This window comes from Sitodiplosis mosellana, unplaced genomic scaffold, assembly GCF_009176505.1.
Source record: "Sitodiplosis mosellana isolate CC-2019 unplaced genomic scaffold, AAFC_SMos_1.0 Smas_scaffold_4, whole genome shotgun sequence".
Taxonomy (NCBI): domain Eukaryota; kingdom Metazoa; phylum Arthropoda; class Insecta; order Diptera; family Cecidomyiidae; genus Sitodiplosis; species Sitodiplosis mosellana.
Window position 1 is genome coordinate 582,625 of NW_022595247.1, and position 21,377 is coordinate 604,001.

General features: G+C 36.2%; 4 protein-coding genes across 6 annotated transcripts; 1 reads left to right on the forward strand and 3 right to left on the reverse strand.

The window, feature by feature from the left end:
- Positions 1-416: 416 nt before the first annotated feature.
- LOC129566692 (uncharacterized) lies at positions 417-11,590 on the reverse strand. Its single transcript, XM_055442846.1, has 10 exons — positions 11,229-11,590; positions 8,177-8,379; positions 2,984-3,081; positions 2,668-2,899; positions 2,405-2,583; positions 2,076-2,323; positions 1,756-1,963; positions 1,542-1,692; positions 1,306-1,449; positions 417-1,244 (listed from the first exon to the last, which is right to left on the reverse strand). The coding sequence occupies exons 1-10, from the start codon at positions 11,256-11,258 to the stop codon at positions 1,010-1,012; spliced, it is 1,728 nt and encodes a 575-aa protein (XP_055298821.1). The 5' UTR covers positions 11,259-11,590; the 3' UTR covers positions 417-1,009.
- A 579-nt stretch (positions 11,591-12,169) lies between these two features.
- On the reverse strand, positions 12,170-15,016 carry LOC129566696 (uncharacterized). 2 transcript variants are annotated; one of them, XM_055442853.1, is made up of 3 exons: positions 13,093-15,016; positions 12,971-13,032; positions 12,170-12,897 (listed from the first exon to the last, which is right to left on the reverse strand). In XM_055442853.1, exons 1-3 carry the CDS (start codon positions 13,148-13,150, stop codon positions 12,691-12,693), a joined length of 327 nt encoding a protein of 108 aa, XP_055298828.1. In that variant the 5' UTR covers positions 13,151-15,016; the 3' UTR covers positions 12,170-12,690. The 2 variants fall into 2 exon arrangements, with proteins under 2 accessions (XP_055298828.1, XP_055298827.1); XM_055442852.1 differs by having other exon boundaries at positions 12,971-15,016.
- Positions 14,121-18,231, forward strand: LOC129566626 (coiled-coil domain-containing protein 40). The gene is made up of 7 exons (XM_055442710.1): positions 14,121-14,878; positions 14,969-15,111; positions 15,331-15,722; positions 16,139-16,306; positions 16,436-16,580; positions 16,646-17,421; positions 17,551-18,231. Exons 1-7 carry the CDS (start codon positions 14,121-14,123, stop codon positions 17,773-17,775), a joined length of 2,607 nt encoding a protein of 868 aa, XP_055298685.1. The 3' UTR covers positions 17,776-18,231.
- On the reverse strand, positions 18,019-21,375 carry LOC129566695 (plasmolipin-like). 2 transcript variants are annotated; one of them, XM_055442850.1, is made up of 4 exons: positions 20,619-21,375; positions 19,548-19,762; positions 19,184-19,450; positions 18,019-19,085 (listed from the first exon to the last, which is right to left on the reverse strand). In XM_055442850.1, the coding sequence occupies exons 2-4, from the start codon at positions 19,707-19,709 to the stop codon at positions 18,969-18,971; spliced, it is 546 nt and encodes a 181-aa protein (XP_055298825.1). In that variant the 5' UTR covers positions 19,710-19,762; positions 20,619-21,375; the 3' UTR covers positions 18,019-18,968. The 2 variants fall into 2 exon arrangements, with proteins under 2 accessions (XP_055298825.1, XP_055298826.1); XM_055442851.1 differs by lacking the exon at positions 20,619-21,375 and adding an exon at positions 19,824-20,157.
- Between the last annotated feature and the right edge of the window lie 2 nt (positions 21,376-21,377).

Consider the following 21,377-nt stretch of genomic DNA (forward strand, 5'->3'; position numbering starts at 1 on the left):
AAAACGCCCAGATGTAGACTTTTATTTTTTGCTGTGTATGATTCCAAAAACGATGTGGTGAAATATAACGTAAATGGAATATTAGAGAATTCAGAGGTCCAATTCGACCTGCCAAATCCGGTTCTTATTAGTCCTGTCGATTGGAGCAACATCCCCCAGAAGAGTGTGCAATAGGTATTCTAGTGAAGTCAAAAGTTCAGATGAACAATGGCATCACCATTCAATTTCATGATGACCCATTTATTCTAAATGATAAATCGGCAACAGGTTTAATATACTATCTTGATTTTTGCCAAATTTGAGAATTACATGTGTCAGAGTAATAGCCCGTTTCATTGTAACCAAACATTACTTGATTGAGATTGAATTTGTCCATGTAATGAAATTACTTATTTACTTTGAAATAAAGAGGAATAAACAAGAAAACGGTCAAAAAGAAATCAATTGGTTCAAGGGTTCTCTTTTTCTGATTCGATAAAAGTTTTTGGTATCACCGAAAAAATTGGAAATACAAACCATTTGTGGAACGAATTTCAAAAGGAAAAACAAGAGTAAGAAATTATTGTATTGCTTCTAAGTAGTAAAAATGTAGAAAAGTCTTTATTGTCTTTTTGTTCAAAGAATGACATCAAAATCTTGCACGGAATGGCTGAATTAAACACATGACGGTAAAGCAATCTCGAATATGTCTCACGAAAGATATCTAAATTGTGGTTTTTAGCAATTTCATTTTTATTTTAAAAAAATTGGCATTCTGAATTTATATGAGATACTTTGGCATTCGATGAATGAGTTTTTTTTAGAGTTAAATGTGTAGTCTAAATGAGTACAATTCGTTCAAATTTTATATATGCGGAAATTGTAACCCAACATCGGATCGATAAATATATCTTTGAATTGAAGCTGTTCATCGTCGGCAATTCGATTATTATTAATATTAAGTACAAAAGGAATTAATTAGCATAAATACGTATAAGATTAGATTGGGCACGATTAAATATACGAATGCTTATGACACAAAAATATTATTGTCCTCAATATGTCGATCAGTAGAATTGGGAGGCGCTGCGTTCGGTAACTGATTAGCATTATTTAGAATGGGCTTGAAGCAATGATGACTTTTGAATAGCTTCAGCGTTTGATAAGCGATAACCTCTTTGTTCACCTTCAACGTGACCTGCACTATGTAGCCATGATTTTGCTCCAGATTCCCCAATTTGAAACGTTCCATACTTTTGGCCAAACTGTTGATCAAACACACACATTTAGAAATTACATCAAATGATCAGAATCGTTTTCTCTTACCTTTCATTGTGCGAACTCATTATACAATCGTATTTCTTATTTGGCAGAAACTTTTTTTGGTATTTCTCGATGTCGCAGGTGTCAATGCTTGTAATAAAATCGTTGAAGCTCTTCGCTTGAATCTTTATTGCCACAATGCAGTAGCTAAAATCAAACAAACGAAACGAATGATCAAATTGTCATTATGCTCGAGTGTGTTTCCTTTAAACAAAGAAAAATAGTGTTATGAAACTCACGTTATTGGGCGTGGATCAGGCGATGGATGCCATTCGATGGTTGATTCACTGCAAGTGCTCAATGAAGTCACCTCTGACACACGCATATCAACCGGTAACATTGGGTAGTTTACGAATTTCGATTTGGTTGTCGCCACCAGTTTGAAACTCCCTAAAATGTTACCACGATTATTTTATACGGAACAAAATTTGGTTTCATCACATATCCACTTACTTCGCTGTAAGCCTTCGTCTGAGTTGGTCGGGGAGAATTTAACCATGAATCGATCATTTTCTCTAAGATTATTGAACTTTAGCATCGTTGCTATGTTTGTGTCCACAACTTTTTTCAATCTCTTGACTGATGATACTTTCACTTTTACTGGATGACCGCAAGGAATGACTAGAAACATGACCCTCTTGGCACTCTGCGTGCCATTTGGCTGTTTATGGAATGAAAAATTGCGATTAGATTAAGATACGAATGAAAATATGTTAATATTCATGTGGAAAATCGGACGAAAAACGGAATTGAAGCCTTTTTTCAGTTCGTACCTTGAACACGAACGATGTTCGCTTGTCAAATTCCGACCATTTACCCAGTTCAGTTTGATCCTCGTGTAATTCAATTGGATTTGTATAGTTGAACACAAGTGATGTTGAAGCTAGCTTAAATATCAGCCCAGGCACCATCTTATGTATGCCAAACACATCGACGAAATACTTTTTGTTCGGAATTAATCCAGCCAGTGTGTGTCTACTTCGCGGACCAGTGCAAGCCAAAGCCGTTCCACGCTTAGCATCTGGTTTGGAAAAATGATAATTTTCATTAGGTTTGAGTCCAACTTGGAGGTTTAAATCATATGACTTTTGAAATACTTTACCAATATTCGAAATTCGATCAACTGGCCGATAGAAGTAATTGTTGAGTGTGCCTTTCAATCGCGAACAGAACATTTTCGGTGATTTTCCAATCACATGATCCATTGCATCGCAAAATGTTCGTTGATTACTGTGAGTGTTTATGGCCAAACAGTAATGCACTGCATGAATGTCGAGTTTGCTGTAAAACATTCAAATTGAGCAACTAACAACGTTTCATTTGAGAAAATATTTAGTAATTTAAAAAAAATCTTTTGAGCTTCACCTTTTGTCCCATTTGAAAATCACTTGACGCTTGTGAATGCGATTTTCGTACCGAATCCGCGACGTTTGAACGTATTGCAGTAGCTTCTGAGCTAAAAATGGCTTTTGTTGCGAAACATTGACGTTGATCTGAGCGTTTCCTTTGGAAGCCACCAAAATATCGTACTGGCCATTCGGTGCGCACGGAATGTTATAGACCGATACATTGGTAAGGAAATACTTTGATAGATTCACTGCGAAAAAATGGGAGAAAAAAAGATGAAAAATGTATCAACTACAGACACAAATCACCCGATTGTGAGAATAAAATTATTTACCCGATTCATTATAAAACAGCTGTGGAATAATCACGCCCACTTGATCGACATGGATGGAAACAGTGAGCGGCGTTGTTTGGTCCAAATTCACAGAAAATCTAAAGAGAAAAAGAAGAAAAAAATGCAGCACAAAAATTATGGATGCAATGAATTTTGGCAAATCGTTACTTTATATTCGAAATGGGCTCCTTATGCTTTTAATAGTCTCAAACGGAATATTTCTTCGTTTCTATTCGTTGTGTTGAAAAATTAACGACTCGACTATCGCCATACACAACTTTCATTGCCAAAACGTAATAGGTTTTATTCCCACTTAATCCAAACTAGTATCACTCGAAATATATAATAGTAACGACAATTTGTGGCCATAAATCAGGGAAAATGATGATTTTATTACAGTTAAAATTACTGAAACGACCATAAATTGTGCGATTGGAAAAATGGAATTGAGAAATGGCGAGAATCCGCGTTGGAATACAGAAAAAATATGTACCATTTATTGTTTTCTCTGTCATTCTCTCTTTTTCGCTCTTTATCAACTCTCACTCTTGCTCTCCGCGCCAAAAGCAGTGCTTGACAATGAGTCATTTCATTGGAACTGTCGTAAAAGTACGTGAGCATGCTCATACATGTGAAAACGATACATAAAAATGCTGTGTGTGTTTTTTTTATTGTGTCGGGCGCTATTCGCGGTACGTAAAATGTGTGCAGACGTCTGGTGCTTGAAACTTCATTCTATCCATTAACTACCCCAACAATATATTTCGTTATCAAGTGTGTTTTTCTATTTTTTTTTCCGTTCCGCTTTACTTCTATATTCGCCGGCTGACTTTCTCTTCCTCTTGTTCTCTCCCTCCCTCTCTGTCTCTCTCTCTCGTGTCTCTCTCGTTGCTGCTCATTCTCTTCACACAAACTGACGTCGTTGTGGTGACAGGCGAAGAAAAAAGTTTACGAGACAATTTGTGTTTTTTTTCCCATTCACTTCAACAATAGTTGGTTTGTTTAAATGTAATTGATGTTTTTTATTTGTTTGTTCACACATGGCAAACTGTAAAATGAGCAGCACGAATGTTCACGAGAATGCCGTTTTTTTTCCCGCGGATAAAACCATCTTCAACCATTTAATTAATTGCAGTCCACTTGTGTGTGCAGCGCAAAGTCAAAACTTACTTTGCGTGACTGGTTGAGTGCCAAGAGGACAGAAACAATATTGATATTTCGCTATTCATGACTGCATATAATGGTGCCAACAATCACGACATGCTTGCAAAACTCGACACACCACATTCAATGATCCATATATTTACAGGTGAATATAGGAATGAACGGCCATTTCCTAGTTGACCATTGACAAAGTGTTATGAGGAATTTTTTGTTGTTAAAGAATATTCATTTGGTAATTTTCAGTCTTCTGTGCATTATATGGTGCTGTAATGCATCGATTTGGATTAAAAATGTGATATCATACGGTCCATCGGCGGCAAATGTCGGTGTAAAGTGTTTATCAAAAATGTCGCAGTTGTATTTGAATGAAAACGCATTGACGAGATCTCGAACGATGGTTGTGGCATACACGAGAAATCTATCAATTCCGGCCGATAATATTCAACGCCAATATCTGAAGTGGGTGCACGAGGCAATCATTTACAACGATTTGGACGAGTATTTTTCACTTTTAACATACTTTTTTACTTTGAAAATATTTTTTTTTTCTTTTTAAATTCACAATAATTTTAATTGATTTTGTTCATTTCTATAATAGAATGGAAATAATACTGATTTCAAATGCTGTAGATGCTAGAAAAGCGTCACATGTGCAATCGAACACAATTTACGCAAAAGACTATTACGTTCTTGTTATGGATGACTTTAACAAGGTAACACGTAATACACACTGAATTGAAAATACAGAAAACGGCAAAAACTGCTAATTATTGATAATAATCGATATATTTTGTGTGCCATTTTTTTTTTGATTTCAGTTTGGTCAGCTGATGCGTTCGTATATTTCACAAGCGTCGTTTAACCCGGGAGCAAAATTTCTCATCCTTTTTGACAATCCAAATGTACAGCCAACGAATGCTACACAAAGAGAATTGGCGTATAAATTGTTTCGTTTCATGTACGATCGCTATAATGCTGCAAACGTTGTGTTTCTGTATGCGACTGACGCTACACAATACAATATTTACGTAACGAATCCTTATCGAAACAAAACTAAATGTGGTAAATGACTCTTTTTCTGCATTAGCACATAATTACTGAGTCAATAAAAATGTTCACGTATTGTTTTTTTTTTGCCTCGGTATGTACAAATCTATTTTTAGGCTCGTTACGGCCAGTTTTATTGGACACATGTCGAAATGGAGTACTACAGGGGAATATTACCACCATATCTTGGGTGACAGAACCACACATACCAAAGGTGTTACCAAATTGTACATTCAAATTTTGTGCTCGCGTTGCTGAACCTTACATCAATGCTGGGTGCACAAGTGGCTTAGAAATTGATATCATTCATGTGTTGCAGCATAAACTTGAATTTAAGGTACAGTTCTACACCTTAGATATCGTCAACCAATTAAATGTTCATATTTTTTCCGTTCATCAAATCGTTTTTTAATTGTTGATTTTATTTCCATTCACCATATTGCCGTAATTTGTTCGCGTGATGAGGAAAAGTGACATTTAGAAATTGATTTTTGATTTGACGTAACGATAGGGATATTTCCATTAGCTCAATTATTTGAATTTGAATTGGTTTCGAAACGTGTTCAGACTCAGTTTTCGTTTTTTTTTTTTGGCCACAGATAAACACATATTGTACGAAAAAGAATCGAGGTGAGCCAGTAGGAAATGGTTCATGGACTGGAATTTTAGGAATGCTTCGGAACGATAAGTGCGATTTTGTTGTTGGTGGCTTTTTCCCTGACAATGAAGGCAAGTTACCACCGCCAGCACATCCCAAGATATTGCAACGTAACAAACTGGCATTAGGCTACAAGAAAGATGGTAATGTAATGTTTCTCTTTTTCACATTGTGTATTCTTAGTGCATGATGACTTTGGTGTTACGTCTGCTTATCTACATGATGCGTATACTTGGTAAGAAATTATACATTGCCCAAAAAATTATAAGTGCTTTTTTCACGGAATATGCGTTATTTTCCGCGTAAGGTACGTTTTCATTGCAAAAACTCGACCGGAGTGGTTGGCAATGCTAATGCTATTTGAGTACATCACTTGGATTGGATTGTGTGTAACATTCATTATGTCTGCGGCTGCATGGTATTTTTTCGGTCGAGTAACACGAGAAAAACTGCCTCATGGACAACCAGCTCTGGTTGCTTTGAACAGTTTCTCTGTATTTTTGGGCCACGCAACCAACAATCGACCATTGTTAAGTCCTCTGCGTGTATTTTTTGTTGCATTAGCACTTTACGGAATGAATATTACCACGATCTATACGTCGAAATTGATACGCGTCTTCACCCATCCCGCTCTGGAAGACCAAATCGATACGATTGAGGAGGTTATCGATTCACATTTGCCCATTGGTGAGTTGGAGTGCAATAGTAGAATTAGTTCAGTAGCATTTGTTTTTTTTTCATATTCCACAAATATTTGATCAAGAAATTATGGGGAAAGTCCCTCAGAATCCGAAATTTTAAACACAATAACTCAGAATTATTGATATAATTTTGAAATGATGAAAATTAAGGGAAAATTAATTAAAAATCTAGGCGGTCGTGAGGAAAACAGGGATTGGTTTAACAATGAAAATCCATACGATCAGACGATATACAGGTTGTACGATGCTACGGAAGAAACTTTTTCGCCGACGGTAGAAAATCTGGCAGATGTGGCGCTGGGAAAGCGTGTTATTTTAGTAAATCGTATCTTCATTACCAGTAAAGCCATCCATAATGTGTATGCGTTGCCATTCAATGTGTTTGCAAATCAATTGGAAATGATAAGCGAACGTGGTTTTCCGTTGCTCCGACGATTCAGTAATTTGATAATGTTCATGAGAGATGCTGGCATCATTGAAAAGCTATACGACAACTTTTACTACAACATGACAACGTTAAATCATATTCGAGATATAAAGAACGGTGACGATCTGAACCAAGAAACAAACATTGTTCTAACACTGAATCATCTGGATGGGACATTTACGGTGTTGATACTCGGCCTATTGATAAGTTTTGTGGCATTTGTCGTTGAAGTAATTGTTGGCACATATAAAAGACGTCGTCGAGCTAAACGATTATGGAAAATGGTGCAAAACTCATGGCGTCAAGTGTCATTAATGCGTATGATGGCGAAAAAGAGTACACGGAATGCGACAAAAACAAAAATTAAATGGAACGCACCAAAAAAACTCGGCAGAAAAGTAAAATTCAACATGTCTAACGACCAGCCATTCAAGTCTAATAAATGGTAAAAATGCTTTCGTATGGGTGATGTGAAACCAAAACTGACCTATAAAACGGTCATCTAAACGAGTGCAATGCATTAAAATGGGCTTTCTTGGCCCAGATCGACTGACGCAATTCAAACACACATATATACAGATATAGAATTCTCTCGTCTAAGATTTTCTGTCGCATTTTTTTCGTGTAGTTGAACTTGGTAACACAATATATATAGATTTGATGCACATAATCATTAGCACGAAAGAGTCACAGATGGTCGAGAGTGCGAGAGCAAGAGAGAAAGAGAGCGATAGAAAAGGGTCCGTGCAAAAATACCAATGCACAAAAAGTCACACACAATCTTCACTTATTATTATTCCAGTAAACACAAACATTAAAACGTGATTATTTCGAGAGCACATTCGCTGCACAGCATTTCGTTCATTTTTTGTTTGTTGCATCGGTATTTGATGTTTCGCATTCTACACATAAATGGCGCTAATGAACGAAACACAGGCTTAATTGCATTTTAAATTCAAATTTTACGGAGCAGCAGCAGCCCAATTCAGTTCAATTCAGTTCCTCTTTTTGCCTCCGAACGCCACGCACCAATGGAATTTGATGAATTATTTCGATTTTTTTCCCGGGCAGTTTTTAGTTTGCGCTTAAACCGTCTGATGTCACGGTCTCTTACCGAGAGACCAGTGTGTGTGTGCAAGTGTATCCATCAGAAGAGTGAAAAATAAATGCAGAAACTCAATTTAATCGGAACATACCTTGCATTTTGGCCTTTTCGTAGGAATGCGGTTACAGTTTGTTCGGCGGCCAGCGTATACGTTTGGTTAAAGTTTCGATGAAAACTGACATGCATATTGGCACCATTCGTGCAATGTGCTGAGATTGTGGAAATTCCATTACGTTGAAACAATGTACCGCAAAAAAAGGCCGTCGCACACGTCAACACAATCGGCCAGATACTCTGAAACGGCAAAACAGCAGCATTTGAGAAAAATTCACCTTTTTGTTTGTTTGGTTGGTTTTTATGTGAAAAAAGAGCATGGTGTTGGAAAAAAAGAGTAATTTTGAGAAGGATACAATGAATTTTGTGTATGTGTGTATGTGCTGTGACATGCTAACCATATGCAAATGGTTATGGTTCATTGTATTCCGAATGAAGGTAAAAAAAACACAGTTCAGGTGTTGGATATATAATACGTAATTAGAAGAGTGTCAAATGTGCTTCCTTGTCTACTGTCTGCACCTCCTTCATTTGATCCACTTGCCGAACATTTTCGTCCAAATTTATTTTTTTCTAAATTTCATTCATAATATTGTGTCGCTAGACGTAAATTGATCCGTTTTGCCCCCGTTTTTACTGCGACTCGAGTCGACCTTCAATGAATGTCTGTAATCATGATTTGTAAACGAATCATTCGCTGTTTTATGACGCAAATCACGTGCAAATGTTATCGAATTTCTAATGTCCGAATTTTGATAGCAAATCATAAAAAAATTGGTCAAAGATAAAAAAGTGAGTTTTTTTTTCGGTTTATTGGAATTCGATTTGGCGATTGAAAAATTATGTCTTCGCAAATAGCCGAACCAAGAGAGAGATAGAGAGGGAGAGAAAAAAAATGTGTATATGCCGGAATAAGCAGATAGAATTGTGATCGCGTAACAAATTTTTGCCGTGCCCAGAAACAGAGAATAGTGAAAGAGAACGAGCAACGAACGAAAGAAAAAAGAATCGGTCAAATTCTGAGAATTCGAGTATTTCAGTTGATTTGGTTACCATCGGCATTTTCTGACTCAATAAATTGATAAATTTATGCGTTCGTTGGTGAAAACGATATTATGCAAAATGCAACGACCACTCAACTGCCATCATTCATCTTTTGAGAGAGATGAAAGGAAAAAACATCACCTCAAACACAAATACACATGCATAAGGCAAGCAAAACGGCAGCACCTTGAGAATTGACTTGTCGAAAATTCAGATTATAGATGTAGATTTTTGTCCGCACGTTCGATATGACCGCGTTGAATGGTTGTTTTTTTTTCGCGTGTTCAAGCTTTTGGTGTGCAATTTTTACGCTCTTCTTTGTGCATTGGGCCAGTGCGAGTCGTGGTGAAGGAAAGCTGTGATTTCTAAATTCATATCAATTTGCATAATTGGTTAATTACCGGGCCCAATTATCCAATTGAAGGAGAGAGATAAAGATGGAGAGAGAAAAAAGATCTTTAGGGCCTACGATGTCGATCGCTCAGATTTCAAATCAATAAATTTTCCTTCATTTGCCAATAGCTCGTTGCATGTGTATTTGTGCTGTTTTGCGTGTGTTTTTTTCCTCTTCTACGTGATGCTAATATTTAAATATGTTTTGCGTTCGCATATTTTACTTGAAGTAATAAATGTTTACGCATCAATCACGGTATCGGTGTAATGGTTTTTTTGCACCGTAACTGTTTCGTTCGTCGGTCATTGGTTTTGACCAATATTTCGAGCTGATGGAAACGTAGCTGAAGGAAAAACACACAGAGACATACTGTGTGTTGCGAACGCGTTTAAAAATCTCGTCACATTTTTTTTTTAGTTTCGCCCAAGTCATATTTTCAATGAGTTATTTTGTTGATTTAATTTTTAGTCGGGGAGTATTTTTCTCTTTTTGCTGCCCGAATATCACGGATGGTATATGTGTTTGTGTGTGGTTTTTTCTCCCAAATCGATCGTCTCAAAGCGGACTCTATTGTAGCCTGTTTATACTTTTGTTGTTGTCGTGGTTCGTCTTGTTCGTGTTCATACATTATTTTGTGAATTGGCTGTCGTCGTTTTTCAATATCCTTATAGTACCGCGCGCGCGCTCTCTTTCTCGTTCACAACATTCAGTTTTTTCGCTCGAATTAATAAATTTAAAATTTAAATTTGTTATGCGCCAGCAATTTGAACAACGTGCGCGCGTCACTTTGTAAAAAGGGTCTCTTGAAAAAACATAACAACTCTTTCTCACAAACACTGCACCAAAAACGGCTCTGTGAAAGCAACGAACAGAGGAAAAAAAACACAGTGAGTCCGATGATCGCCGATTTCTCATTATTCGAGCCTTGTTCGATTCGGTGAGAGATGATTTTCTTTCCTTTTGCGTGACCTTCTTTGGTGATTCAATCGAAAACATTTTTGCTAGTAGGTTCTGTTCTCTCCCTCACTCGATCCATTCTTGCATCGCTTTTGTTCAACTGTGCACAGCGCACTTCTTTTGCTGTTGTTGCGACTCGTTGTCGGGTTTGTTTATTATTTGTTTTCATTTGGCGGCGTCAATATAGTTTGCAATTCGTTCAAAAACAGTGATTTTTACGTTTATGTCGCTCGTTCCTTTTTCAAACGAATTCGGCATTTACGGTTTTTTTCTTCGCTCCGTTGTTTTTCCTCTTCATGCCACAACACACACACACACACACACGAAATTCCGTTCGGATCACAAAAATATTGTAAAAATTCAATGCATGACATCTGCACAAATCTCAAAATTAAGAAATAAAAAAATGAGTTTATATATCTCGGCAAGCCAACGACTGCATCGAATCCGATTTATTTGCCGGCATGCTTCTTTTACACTTTCAAATTTTGCAATGACTTTAAACTGAAACTGAAAATTGTCAGTCGTCGGTCGTCGGATTTTTATTCAGTCTTTTTTCCCTTTTTAACAAGCACACTTTAGCCGAACAATCGAATGATTATTATTTGTCAGAAAATCACAGCACACAATGAACTTATTATTTGATAAATAATAATCATATCGAAAACGGCCAGAGCACAAGGAGCACACTTACGAAACAATGAACGTTTTTTAGCGATGACATGTTGATGTAATGGGGTGCAGATTTCAACTGACCAAAGTGAGTTAGTTTTCTCTGGCTGTAAGGCACCCAACACGAACTATCCACTTAACTTTCAACGATATGTATAAAAATATGTGGTTAATTCGTGTTGCCGGTTAGCCACAGCGTGCCTTCGGAGATTCGAATACGGAATGTGTTGTGCAACACACAACGGAACGCTCTGTTGCGGAGCATTAAATGCATCAATATGATACGAATCAGCTTATATGTACATATCCGTTTTTGGCGAATGCTTTCTTGAATATGCTTGTTAACGCAAACCTACTCGCCCGGCCGCGTGCTCACACGATATAGCAGTTTTGCTATGCGTCTCCTCAAATCGCTGTTTTGTTTCATTTTTCCTTTGATTTAAGTAGTTTTCAGTGGATAATATTGTGACCAACCAATCTTATTCAAACAACAACGCATTCTCGCCGCGTTGCATTGAACAGATACATGGCACTCGGTTTTGCAAACAAAAATTTAGAAAATGTATAGAGAGAGGACGCAATGAGGTGCAAAAAAATCACAGTAGCAGCAACACACATAACGGAAGGAAAACGACGATGTCGTTTGTTGAATAAATCGCTGCCTCTTTTCTTTCTCACTCTTCATTTTGTTCAGTTTCTACCGCCACGCAAACTACTGCACAAATCGAGCGCAAGAGAGAGAGAGAGAGATAGGAGTGCGTATTTTATCACAGTCAGTATGTGTTTGTGTGTCGCAAATGGACTCATATGCACTTGGTCAACGGATACGCTCGTACTGTGTGCACTCTGCAACAGCTCATCACTTGCATACGAAAGAAAACCGACTCTCGATAACAAACGATCATGTCACCGCTTGAAAGAGACGCATATATCATACTGAAAAGAGGCAGTGACTATCCTACACACATGACACAACAGAATAAAACGTGTGTGCTCGACTTTAAAATGGTTTATTTTCTTACACGGTTTCAACGCACGCTTTTTGCAAATGGGATCGTTGATTTTTTTCGTAACGAATTATTTGATTTTGATTACTCTGAAAAATCCACGTATGATCCAAACTTTTTTAAGACACTTCAAGATATTTCACTAGATAAAATAGATTAGTTGGTTGGCTATTGATATATAGTTTGTTTTAAAAATAGTTTATTGATTTGCTAGAAACGGTTATTGATTGACAAGAATTGAGATGAAAAATGATCTTTTGTTGAAAAAGTTAGAAAATATCTATACTAGAATAAAACGAATTTTTTTCTAGACTATTTTAGTGTTTACGGTAAAAATATTGTTTGTAATCAAGATCTTGTGAGTTTAATTAAAATTAAAGCTTTTAACCGATTTTTGTAGTCTGATTTGTACTGTGTCTTTTTTCGCAATAGACAGACAAGGTGTTGTAAACATTTCTGATGGATCCTTTTGAATATTTACGAAGATTTTTTGTAAGTGTAACGTTTCAAAATTTGGGATTTTCCTTTTGTTTGCTTCTTCAAGTCATGTCCAAGTCGCTTAAGAGCCGTAAGTGCTTTAATCGCTCTTTCCAATGAGATGGATAATTCTTTCCGCCAAAAATCAATGTTGCCATCGTCACAAAGGTCAATTTTGCCATCTTCGTCATCGACGTCAATTTTTGTCTAAATAATGTTGAAAAAAAAAATGTTTCAATCAAGCTAAGTTTTCATTCAATTAAACTTTTTTTGTGCTCACCAGATTGATTGTTGGCATTGCTGATGAATGTTGTTCCGATGTCATCAAAAACTCGTTGATATCTGGAAAGTTAATCTTTTTATTATCTTTAACACATAGAAAAACCATATTGAACCCCTTACTGTTGAGCATTTCTCGAGCTTTGATGACACCCAATTCCAGCTCTTCTGCCGTTTCCATTTTTCCAATGTTTTTATCCGTTTTCTCAAAATACTCTTTCTACGTACGATAGTAGTGATTGATAGTTTTCACAAATGTTTACTTTATCTCACGAATTTCTTCAAATAATCTAAATCAAGTTTATAAATTCCAATATATTGGTGGACTTATAGACCCAAAAAAATCACTGTAACCACTGAGCGTCTGATCGATTTGAAATGCTGATGCTGAATGCGCGCGCTATGGCATGCTAAAATGTTCATGTAACTGCGGATTTTTTCCTAACTGTCGCTAAAATACAGACGCAATTTTTCGTCAATCCTTACTTGCAATGTGACTCTCGATTGGCATACCAATACCGATTTAAAATACGAAATGTTTATTTGCGATTCGAATTAAATGTCAACATGTTTTCTGCGTTGCGAAGCCCTGGGAAAATTCATTCCAGCTTATTTTTTACATGAAAAAAAGACATATGCATTATATCCTCAACTCATGTCCATTGGAAGCTAAACACAAGTTGTCATTATCTTGAAAAGTATCGCCGATCCGGCGACAAAAATAAACATTTTTTTTTTGAAACCACGTTTTGTTATTATTCCAAACAATGTTGACGTTCTTTGTTTAAATTGAAAAACAAAAAATGTTAAGATAACCGAAATTTATTTATGAGAAGTAACATGTCAAATTGGTGGTTATGCGATCCAAACATTATGTCAATTAAATGGAAACAAACACATATACACAGAATGTAGTTGGCGAACGACAGAAATGCCGTTAGCGATTCAGTTTACGTTTGTATGCCGGTGCATTTATGTCGAGTGTATGATTCCAAGGCAACCGTTAATAAGCCGTGTGTATTTTTTCGATATTAAGTAAACAATCAACAAAGTAGTCGTTTATTCGATTCGAATATTCGCTCATTTTATTTTCCGTTGCAAAGAATAAAAGAAATTCATTTTATTTCGAATTGAATGAACGTGCATTGAAAATGTCGTTTGCGAGTGAAACTTTGCCCGTGAATGCAATTGTTGCTGACCATCCGCTGTTGGAAAAGTTCCAAGTCACACTAAAAGAGCATCTAAGTCGAATCAATGAGCAATTAATAAAGGAGAATGCTGAAATAGACAATCAAATCCAAGTATTGAACGATGAACGTGAGGAAATTGGTTCAAATTTATACGATTTACAGCTGAAAATCGACCGTCAAAATGAGGATTTGGATGCATATAATAAACGAATCTCGGATACATTCGAGAAACGTGTTAAATGCGAAGAAGATAATCGACAATCGAAAATGGAATTGAAACTACTGCATAATTTCCATCGTGATGCAAAGCGTATACATGCCGACCGGGTGGCTGAGTTAAAGAAATTGCAAACCTTAGAGCAGACCATTGATAAGTGGCAAAAGGAAATGGAACACAATTTAAAAGTATCTAGACTGGTGCTCAACAAGGACAAACAGGAAAAGGACCGCATTAGCAAAGAGAAACGGGAAATGGACTTTTTATTGCTAAATATTGAAATGGAAGTAATGTCATGTGAAATGAGATCTGAGCAAATAGTCAAGGAATTGACCGAACATGAACAACAAGTCGAAATGTTAAATGCAAAACTCATTGGTTCAAATGCCGATTTGGATGCACTTCAAACGGACAATCGACGTTTGATTAGCTCGTGGAATGAGGTGATTCATGCCATTTCGAACAGGGATAAATTATTGGCCAAAACAAATGAAGAATTGACGTGAGTGTTTTCTTTTTGGTTTGTTATTTGTATTTCGTTTTTCATTGAGTCTAGACAGAATTAATTTATTCATTTACGTTAAAATGTCAGCAAGGAAAACGAACAGATTAAAGTGATTCAGAACGATATTGACGCTACGAAAAAGGAGGCGACGAAGCAAATGGAACAAAATGAAAATCTTGAGCAGTTCAAGCAACGCCTTACCGAGGATTTACAACATCTGAGTAAACAATGTAATGAAATTTTTTAAATTTTTAATCTAATGATTTTTTTTCTTGATTGAAGTAAACTTTTTTTTAAAATTATTCGAAATTTGTCTAGGTCGAATATATTCAATTCATTTTGAAAGTATTTAATCTAGTTGAAGTCATTTCTGTGGATTTTAATACCTTTATCAAAGGCCCTTTATTTTTGACATTTTCCAATATAAAATCTTTCTCGTAATCACACAGATGACAAGGCAATGCGTGAGCTGGCTGACTTGAATAGGAAAATCGATAAATTCACACTGCTAATAGAAGAAACCGAAAAGTCGTTGCATCAAGCCTCTGTCGAAAATCACCTTCTCGATGGAAATTTAAAGTCCCTATCGCGTGAGCACGAGCGTCAAGTGAATAACAAAACTGAACAGGAGAATCATATTTTGGAATTGCTACAAGACCAAGTGACCACGGATCAAGCGAGTAAAAAACGTGGTCGACACATTCGTGATTTGCAAAATAAACGCAGAAATATGGAGCTGATGATGAATAACACAGAGGCTCAGCTATCGGAAATTCTCTTTGAGATGGAAAAATTGAAAGGAATCAGTGCACGAAGCCGAGATTATGCCGATGATTTAATTGTAAAGTATCTAATGCATCATGTTTTTTACTAATTGTTTTCTTCACCGTAAATTATTGGTAGCAAATTTGCTAATATTTAATAGGCAAATATTCAATTGACGAATACTGCGCAGTAAGCGTTCAATCGTACCATTTTGTGATAATGAAAAATGTTTTATAATAATAATATTGTTGTTTATTATCACTTTCCCGAAGAATTGAGCTAAGTGCGAGTTTACGTCATGTGTCTGCATACACATGATTGTCATCTTATTGCTCTGATATCTTTGATTGTGAAAATATTATTGACTTTCGTCATGTAGTGCTATAATAATATTTAAATAATTTCATAGAATTTTTTTATTTTTCTTTATTTGCAATATTTTTGTAAAACGAACGTATTTATTGTGACGTATTTGTCATATTTTTTTTACAGAAAGAGCAGATAGTATTCGAGCAAAAAGCAAGAGATTACGATAGAGATTTGCAAATAATTAAACGAGCCATCGAAGAGAAGCTAAAGCTTCACGATCGTTTGAACAAGCAATTAGCCAAATTAATTGAAGCAGCCGGAGGCAGTGAAAATGATCCACTGCAACTCAAAGTGAGAGCAGTATAATTTCATATCATTTAATTTAATTCATTGTATTTTCCGCATTTCTTTTAAATAAGTTATAAATTTTTGAAAATGATTTTTCTGTGGAATGTAATGAAATATAATGAATATTTTTAGATCCAAGATTTGGAAACGACAATCTCCCAATTGGAGATCGATATCAAAAATGATCAGAATAAATGGCTTCGTTTGCAATGTAACATTGTGTCTATGTCGGAGAAACTAACTCAATTACTGAATGAGTCACATTTGGCTCGGCAACGTCTGTATAATGCTATCTCTTTCCCACCTACCTATCTTATCAATGTTTATCATTTTCAATTGCAGAGTTGCTCGTAGTTGATCAGAAAATGTTGAAAGTCGACAGTGAACTGGTCGATATTGAGAAGTCTGATCAAAATCTCATCCGTGACATCGAAAACTTGAATACCAAATTGGATATTTTGAGTGCAAAACTGTGCGATAAGCGGCAGAATAACGCCTCCGAAACAGAGCAATGTCAATTCGTGCACATGAAACTGGTAGATAAGCTTCGCGACGACGAAATGTCGGCAATTCAACTGGAAAATGAGTTGATTTCGATTTCCAATGAGATCGATGAACTGAAACGAGTTGTATTGGATAGACACCACTTAGCACTGAGCTGGGAAACCAAATGGAAAATGATCGAAGAAGCAAAGCGGCAAAATGATGAAGAGTATGCAAAGTCGGGTGAAATTGGGTCGATGAAAATGGAAATTCGTCGCATGGAAGTTCGTCTCGGCGAATTGAAACGTGCTCAAGAAAAATTGGTGGCCGACATGGAATTGTGTGTTCATCATCGTGAACACATCTTTGATCAGGCGAATATGCGCAACAAATTGCCACACAAAAAATCCAAACTAATCGACACAATGCAGTATCGATTCAATCAGTTACAATCGAAATTGGGACAGGTCAGAGCGGAAGTAAAGGAGATTGAAAAGCAAACAAGTAATGTTGTGAGTGCTCGCACAGCCATCGAAGACAAATTGAATAAACTCAATCAAGATATCGATGATGAACGGACGCAGTACATGTTGATGCAGAATGAAATTGAGCAGGCAGTGTTGCTGAAACAGGAGGTAACAATATAGCTAGTATACTTACCCAGTAACTTGGATTCCGAGTTACAGATTGAAACATACCTCAAAAGATTTCAAACTTTTGTAGAAAATATTTTCGATTTCGTTCAATTTCTCCGCTTATTTCAGAACCTAGAGCTAATCATCCGCTTGCAAAATCGCGCAAAACGCTACCGCAGTGTTGTTCAAGTACAGCAAATTCCAAAGAATCGAGCCGAAAGTGTGGTTGATACACAATTCGATCATAACAAAGACATCAGCCTGAATTTGATTTCAATTTTAGAAGATTTGCTACACGAATTCCCAGAGCATAAATTCTCCATTCAACGAGTCCGGCAAACACTCAAAGATTAAACCTCGATACTGAAGCAATCAGCAATTATTACAGCTATTGACAGCAGGTCATTTAACTATTCACATCCAACATATCGGAAATATTTTCCATCTTGCTTATACTAATTGCATGCATTGATAGTACATTATATAGTACTTGATCTTTAACCGCTTTGCATCACTTGATGAACATTCTGAATTATAATAATGGATTAAAACCCGAAAAAATCTTTTTTGAATTTGAATTGTATTAAAACGAGTCCATTTAAAGACTTTTTACGAAAATAGTTTATTTTCATCATTTTTATAACAATATATAATTCACAGAATGTCTCTCACAAAATATCTAAGTCGAAAAGGAGTATTTCATATGAAAAGATTGTAAAAATATTGCTGTAAAGGTAAATTGCCTTTAGCAATTCGTAAAACTTCGACATTTAGAGTTTTTAAACACGCAAATACAGATTTTTTTTTAAATACAAACGTTGCGTTTGTTTGAACAAATTTGAAAAATTAACAATTGGGTAAAAAGTACAAAAGCTGTGGAAACACTGAGGAAACATTTTTTTTTTCAATAAAACTATGAATGTTTCAGCATTTAGTGACAAAAGTAGTGCGAAAAAAATGGTATGCAATACAAAATACATCCGGAACTATAGATAAATTCACGGAATTTGATGCGATAACAGAAAAAAAAATTCGGTTTGTACGGTATGTTGTTTATCAGTTGAATATTGTCGGCTGAGTTTTTGGAGGCTGAGCGTTAATAGGCGCGATAAACACACACCATTAAATTATATTGCTTTTTAAAATTCACATATGAATATATTCGGCTTGAATAATAATCGCGCTCTTCTCTTTTGACTGCAACCGAAAACAGTTTTTTTTCTCTACAATTTCGTAATTTTGACGTACTATCAAAGACGACGACGACGATGAATAAATTCAATTAAATTTGAACAATGAACGTGATGCAAATTAAATGCGAATATAAATTGCCTTCGGTGATTACAAACACTCATAAGATTAAACTTAAAATTATTAGGATCAAAATACAGAGAGAGAGAGAGAAAAGAATTAATTGTGTGAAATTCTCGTTGAAACTTCCTAAGATTTTTGGTATGATTTCACGCAGTTCAGCAACGATGCAACACTGCTTGCATTCACTTGTGCGACAGTTGCAAAGACGTGGATAGAGAGAAAAATAATCCACATTATGCCACTGTTACTGTAGTTGTTCGTGTAACGACATTTGTTACAACAACATTGTATTGTCGGTATTTCAAGAATGCATCATAGCCATACGCACACATTGCTACAAATCCAAAGAACTGAAAACAAAAGAGAGATAAGATAAAATATATGTGGAATAATTGATGTAGACTTTCTAAAATTAAATTCGAATTAGTTGTGGATCAGAAACACTTACAGCTGCTGCGGTAAAGAGACCAACTCCTTTGGCGGCAATAAACGCAGAAGAAAGCATAAGAAGCACAGTTTCGGCTGCGCAGAAATAGAATTCAATTTTGATCCATGGGATTTTGTGGAGTACGTAAATCGCGTGGAACAGATACAATACGAGCAAAATGCCGGTAAACCAAAATCCAATCATTGCAATGGTACTGAAGAATTGAGCCGTTGTAACGCCACTGTGATCACTACATTGTATCAATATGAAACCGATTAGCACGAAAGCCTAATAGAGAGAGAAAACAACAGTTGTCCAATTAATCACGTGCAACATTCCGAATATTTCGCTATTGAATATGAATAGGGAAAGAAGAATGCCATACCATGCACACAACTTTCAAAGTACCGGGAACCGTGTGTAGATAGATGGTACTGTAGTGGATACCAGTTTGTTCGGTGGTTGTAGTTCGGACCTGCGGTGTAGTTGGCGATGTTTGTGGTGGTGATGACATTTTTGTCGTTGTTGTTGCTGTGGCTGTTGACATATAACAATTAAAACTGCGGCCCCTTTAATTATTCAGTAGAGACGTCGATGTGTCTGAAAATAAGCAAACCGCAATAGACTATTAATTCAATTAAAAATTGTCGGTCACGCCTACCACGACCATGCGTAGAATGCGTTAATTCAATAAATGACTAAGAATGCTTGTGTTTTCTTCATTGAACTGAGTGAATGATCTTTGTGGCTGACCACATCGTAGTGAATTGAACGAGTGAATGCATTGAATGAGTAATAGAACGAATGACGGACTCTCATCGAATCATCGATTGACTTGATCGTTTTTGTTTACGTGTACACAATTGAGCATACATTCTTGACATCAATGATGTCATTAAGTTACAACACTTGCCCCGGAATATTCAAAAATCCACTTTAAAAATAGCCACCGAGTGAGTAAAATTGACTTGTTATTTTGCTCAAAAACGAGAAAGTGGACAAAAAATCGAGTTTATTACATCACACATAGACGGTATCACATACACTCACTACGCGAGTGATAGTGAAAAAAAAACCTCTGTTTGGCAGATGATAAATTTTTTTAGCGGTGACCTAATCCATGATTATTATTATTGACATCGGCAACACGCTGCCACAAATTGCCAATACTCATTTTACGATCAGGTTTAAATTCATTTCTTCTTCTTATTCACTTTTTTTCGCACGACAGTCACTGGGTGTGGAAATCGGACGTACATATTGATTGTTTCTATTTTAAATGCATTTCATTCATTTTCCACTGAGTGAACACGCCGTACGCAAACAACCGACGCCGTTTGCGCCATGCGAAAGATCTAATTCACCATTCATTCACTATAAATAATGTATTTTGCGCAATCAATGCGTCCAAAACAAAACACATAAACGCCCAACACACTTGAAACGAAATTATTACCTTGAACCAGTTTCGTTAAATCGTATTGCTTTTTCCCTTTCGCAGATGTACGTCTTATGGGTTTCTTTTCAAAATTCGCTACACTCCAATTAACACCACAATGAGATAGAGAGTGTTTACAATTTTGTTTCTTTTCAAACAATATATGTACACAAATGGTGGGTTTATTTACAAATTTGCTCTCTCGACGTCTTTTGTTTTATTTCAATTAAATGCTATGCGCCACAGAGTATTATTTACGGTCCAACTGCTAATGGAACATTCACAAATCTGATAGTGCTGCGTTACATGAATTCGTTCACAAATCTCGTTCAAAAAACAACTCCCGTCTGGCGATGAGATGAAAATTGGTTGAGAGCGAAAGGTAGGCGTTTACACGCACTAATTTTCAAAATCAAATTTTAAACCACTCACACAATACACACGACTTTTTAATGTGTCACGACAACACGTAGCACCAGAGAAAAATTCTAACCACTTTAGACGAGCGATGCCGACAATTATTAATAAATATTCGTGATGAATCTACTTTTCTCGGACATTTCACCGATTTACAATACGACAGCACCCGACGAAGACGACAACGACGATATATAGTCAACAACAATAATAAACGCAATATTAATCCGCCACATTCACATAAAACAATCACAATTCTAAACACATTCACACACTGTGCCTGCTGCTACGTAAATACCAGTGTAGCCACCGATTTGTTTGTGCAATACCATGTCTGTTGCGTTGTGTCATTCGATTTGA

Coding starts and splice junctions, on each gene's coding strand:
- LOC129566692 (XM_055442846.1), bottom strand. CDS start 11,258: ATGTCATCGCTAAAAAACGTTCATTGTTTC. Junction 8,380..11,228: donor TAAAAAACGTTCATTGTTTC/GTAAGTGTGCTC, acceptor TTGCCGTTTCAG/AGTATCTGGCCGATTGTGTT. Junction 1,693..1,755: donor AGACGAAGGCTTACAGCGAA/GTAAGTGGATAT, acceptor GTAACATTTTAG/GGAGTTTCAAACTGGTGGCG.
- LOC129566696 (XM_055442852.1), bottom strand. CDS start 13,150: ATGGAAACGGCAGAAGAGCTGGAATTGGGTGTCATCAAAGCTCGAGAA. Junction 12,898..12,970: donor CAATGCCAACAATCAATCTG/GTGAGCACAAAA, acceptor AACATTATTTAG/ACAAAAATTGACGTCGATGA.
- LOC129566626 (XM_055442710.1), top strand. CDS start 14,121: ATGTCGTTTGCGAGTGAAACTTTGCCCGTGAATGCAATTGTTGCTGAC. Junction 14,879..14,968: donor AAAACAAATGAAGAATTGAC/GTGAGTGTTTTC, acceptor TTAAAATGTCAG/CAAGGAAAACGAACAGATTA. Junction 16,581..16,645: donor GTCACATTTGGCTCGGCAAC/GTCTGTATAATG, acceptor TTTCAATTGCAG/AGTTGCTCGTAGTTGATCAG.
- LOC129566695 (XM_055442850.1), bottom strand. CDS start 19,709: ATGTCAACAGCCACAGCAACAACAACGACAAAAATGTCATCACCACCA. Junction 19,451..19,547: donor CTTTGAAAGTTGTGTGCATG/GTATGGCATTCT, acceptor TCTCTCTATTAG/GCTTTCGTGCTAATCGGTTT. Junction 19,086..19,183: donor GTCTCTTTACCGCAGCAGCT/GTAAGTGTTTCT, acceptor TTTTGTTTTCAG/TTCTTTGGATTTGTAGCAAT.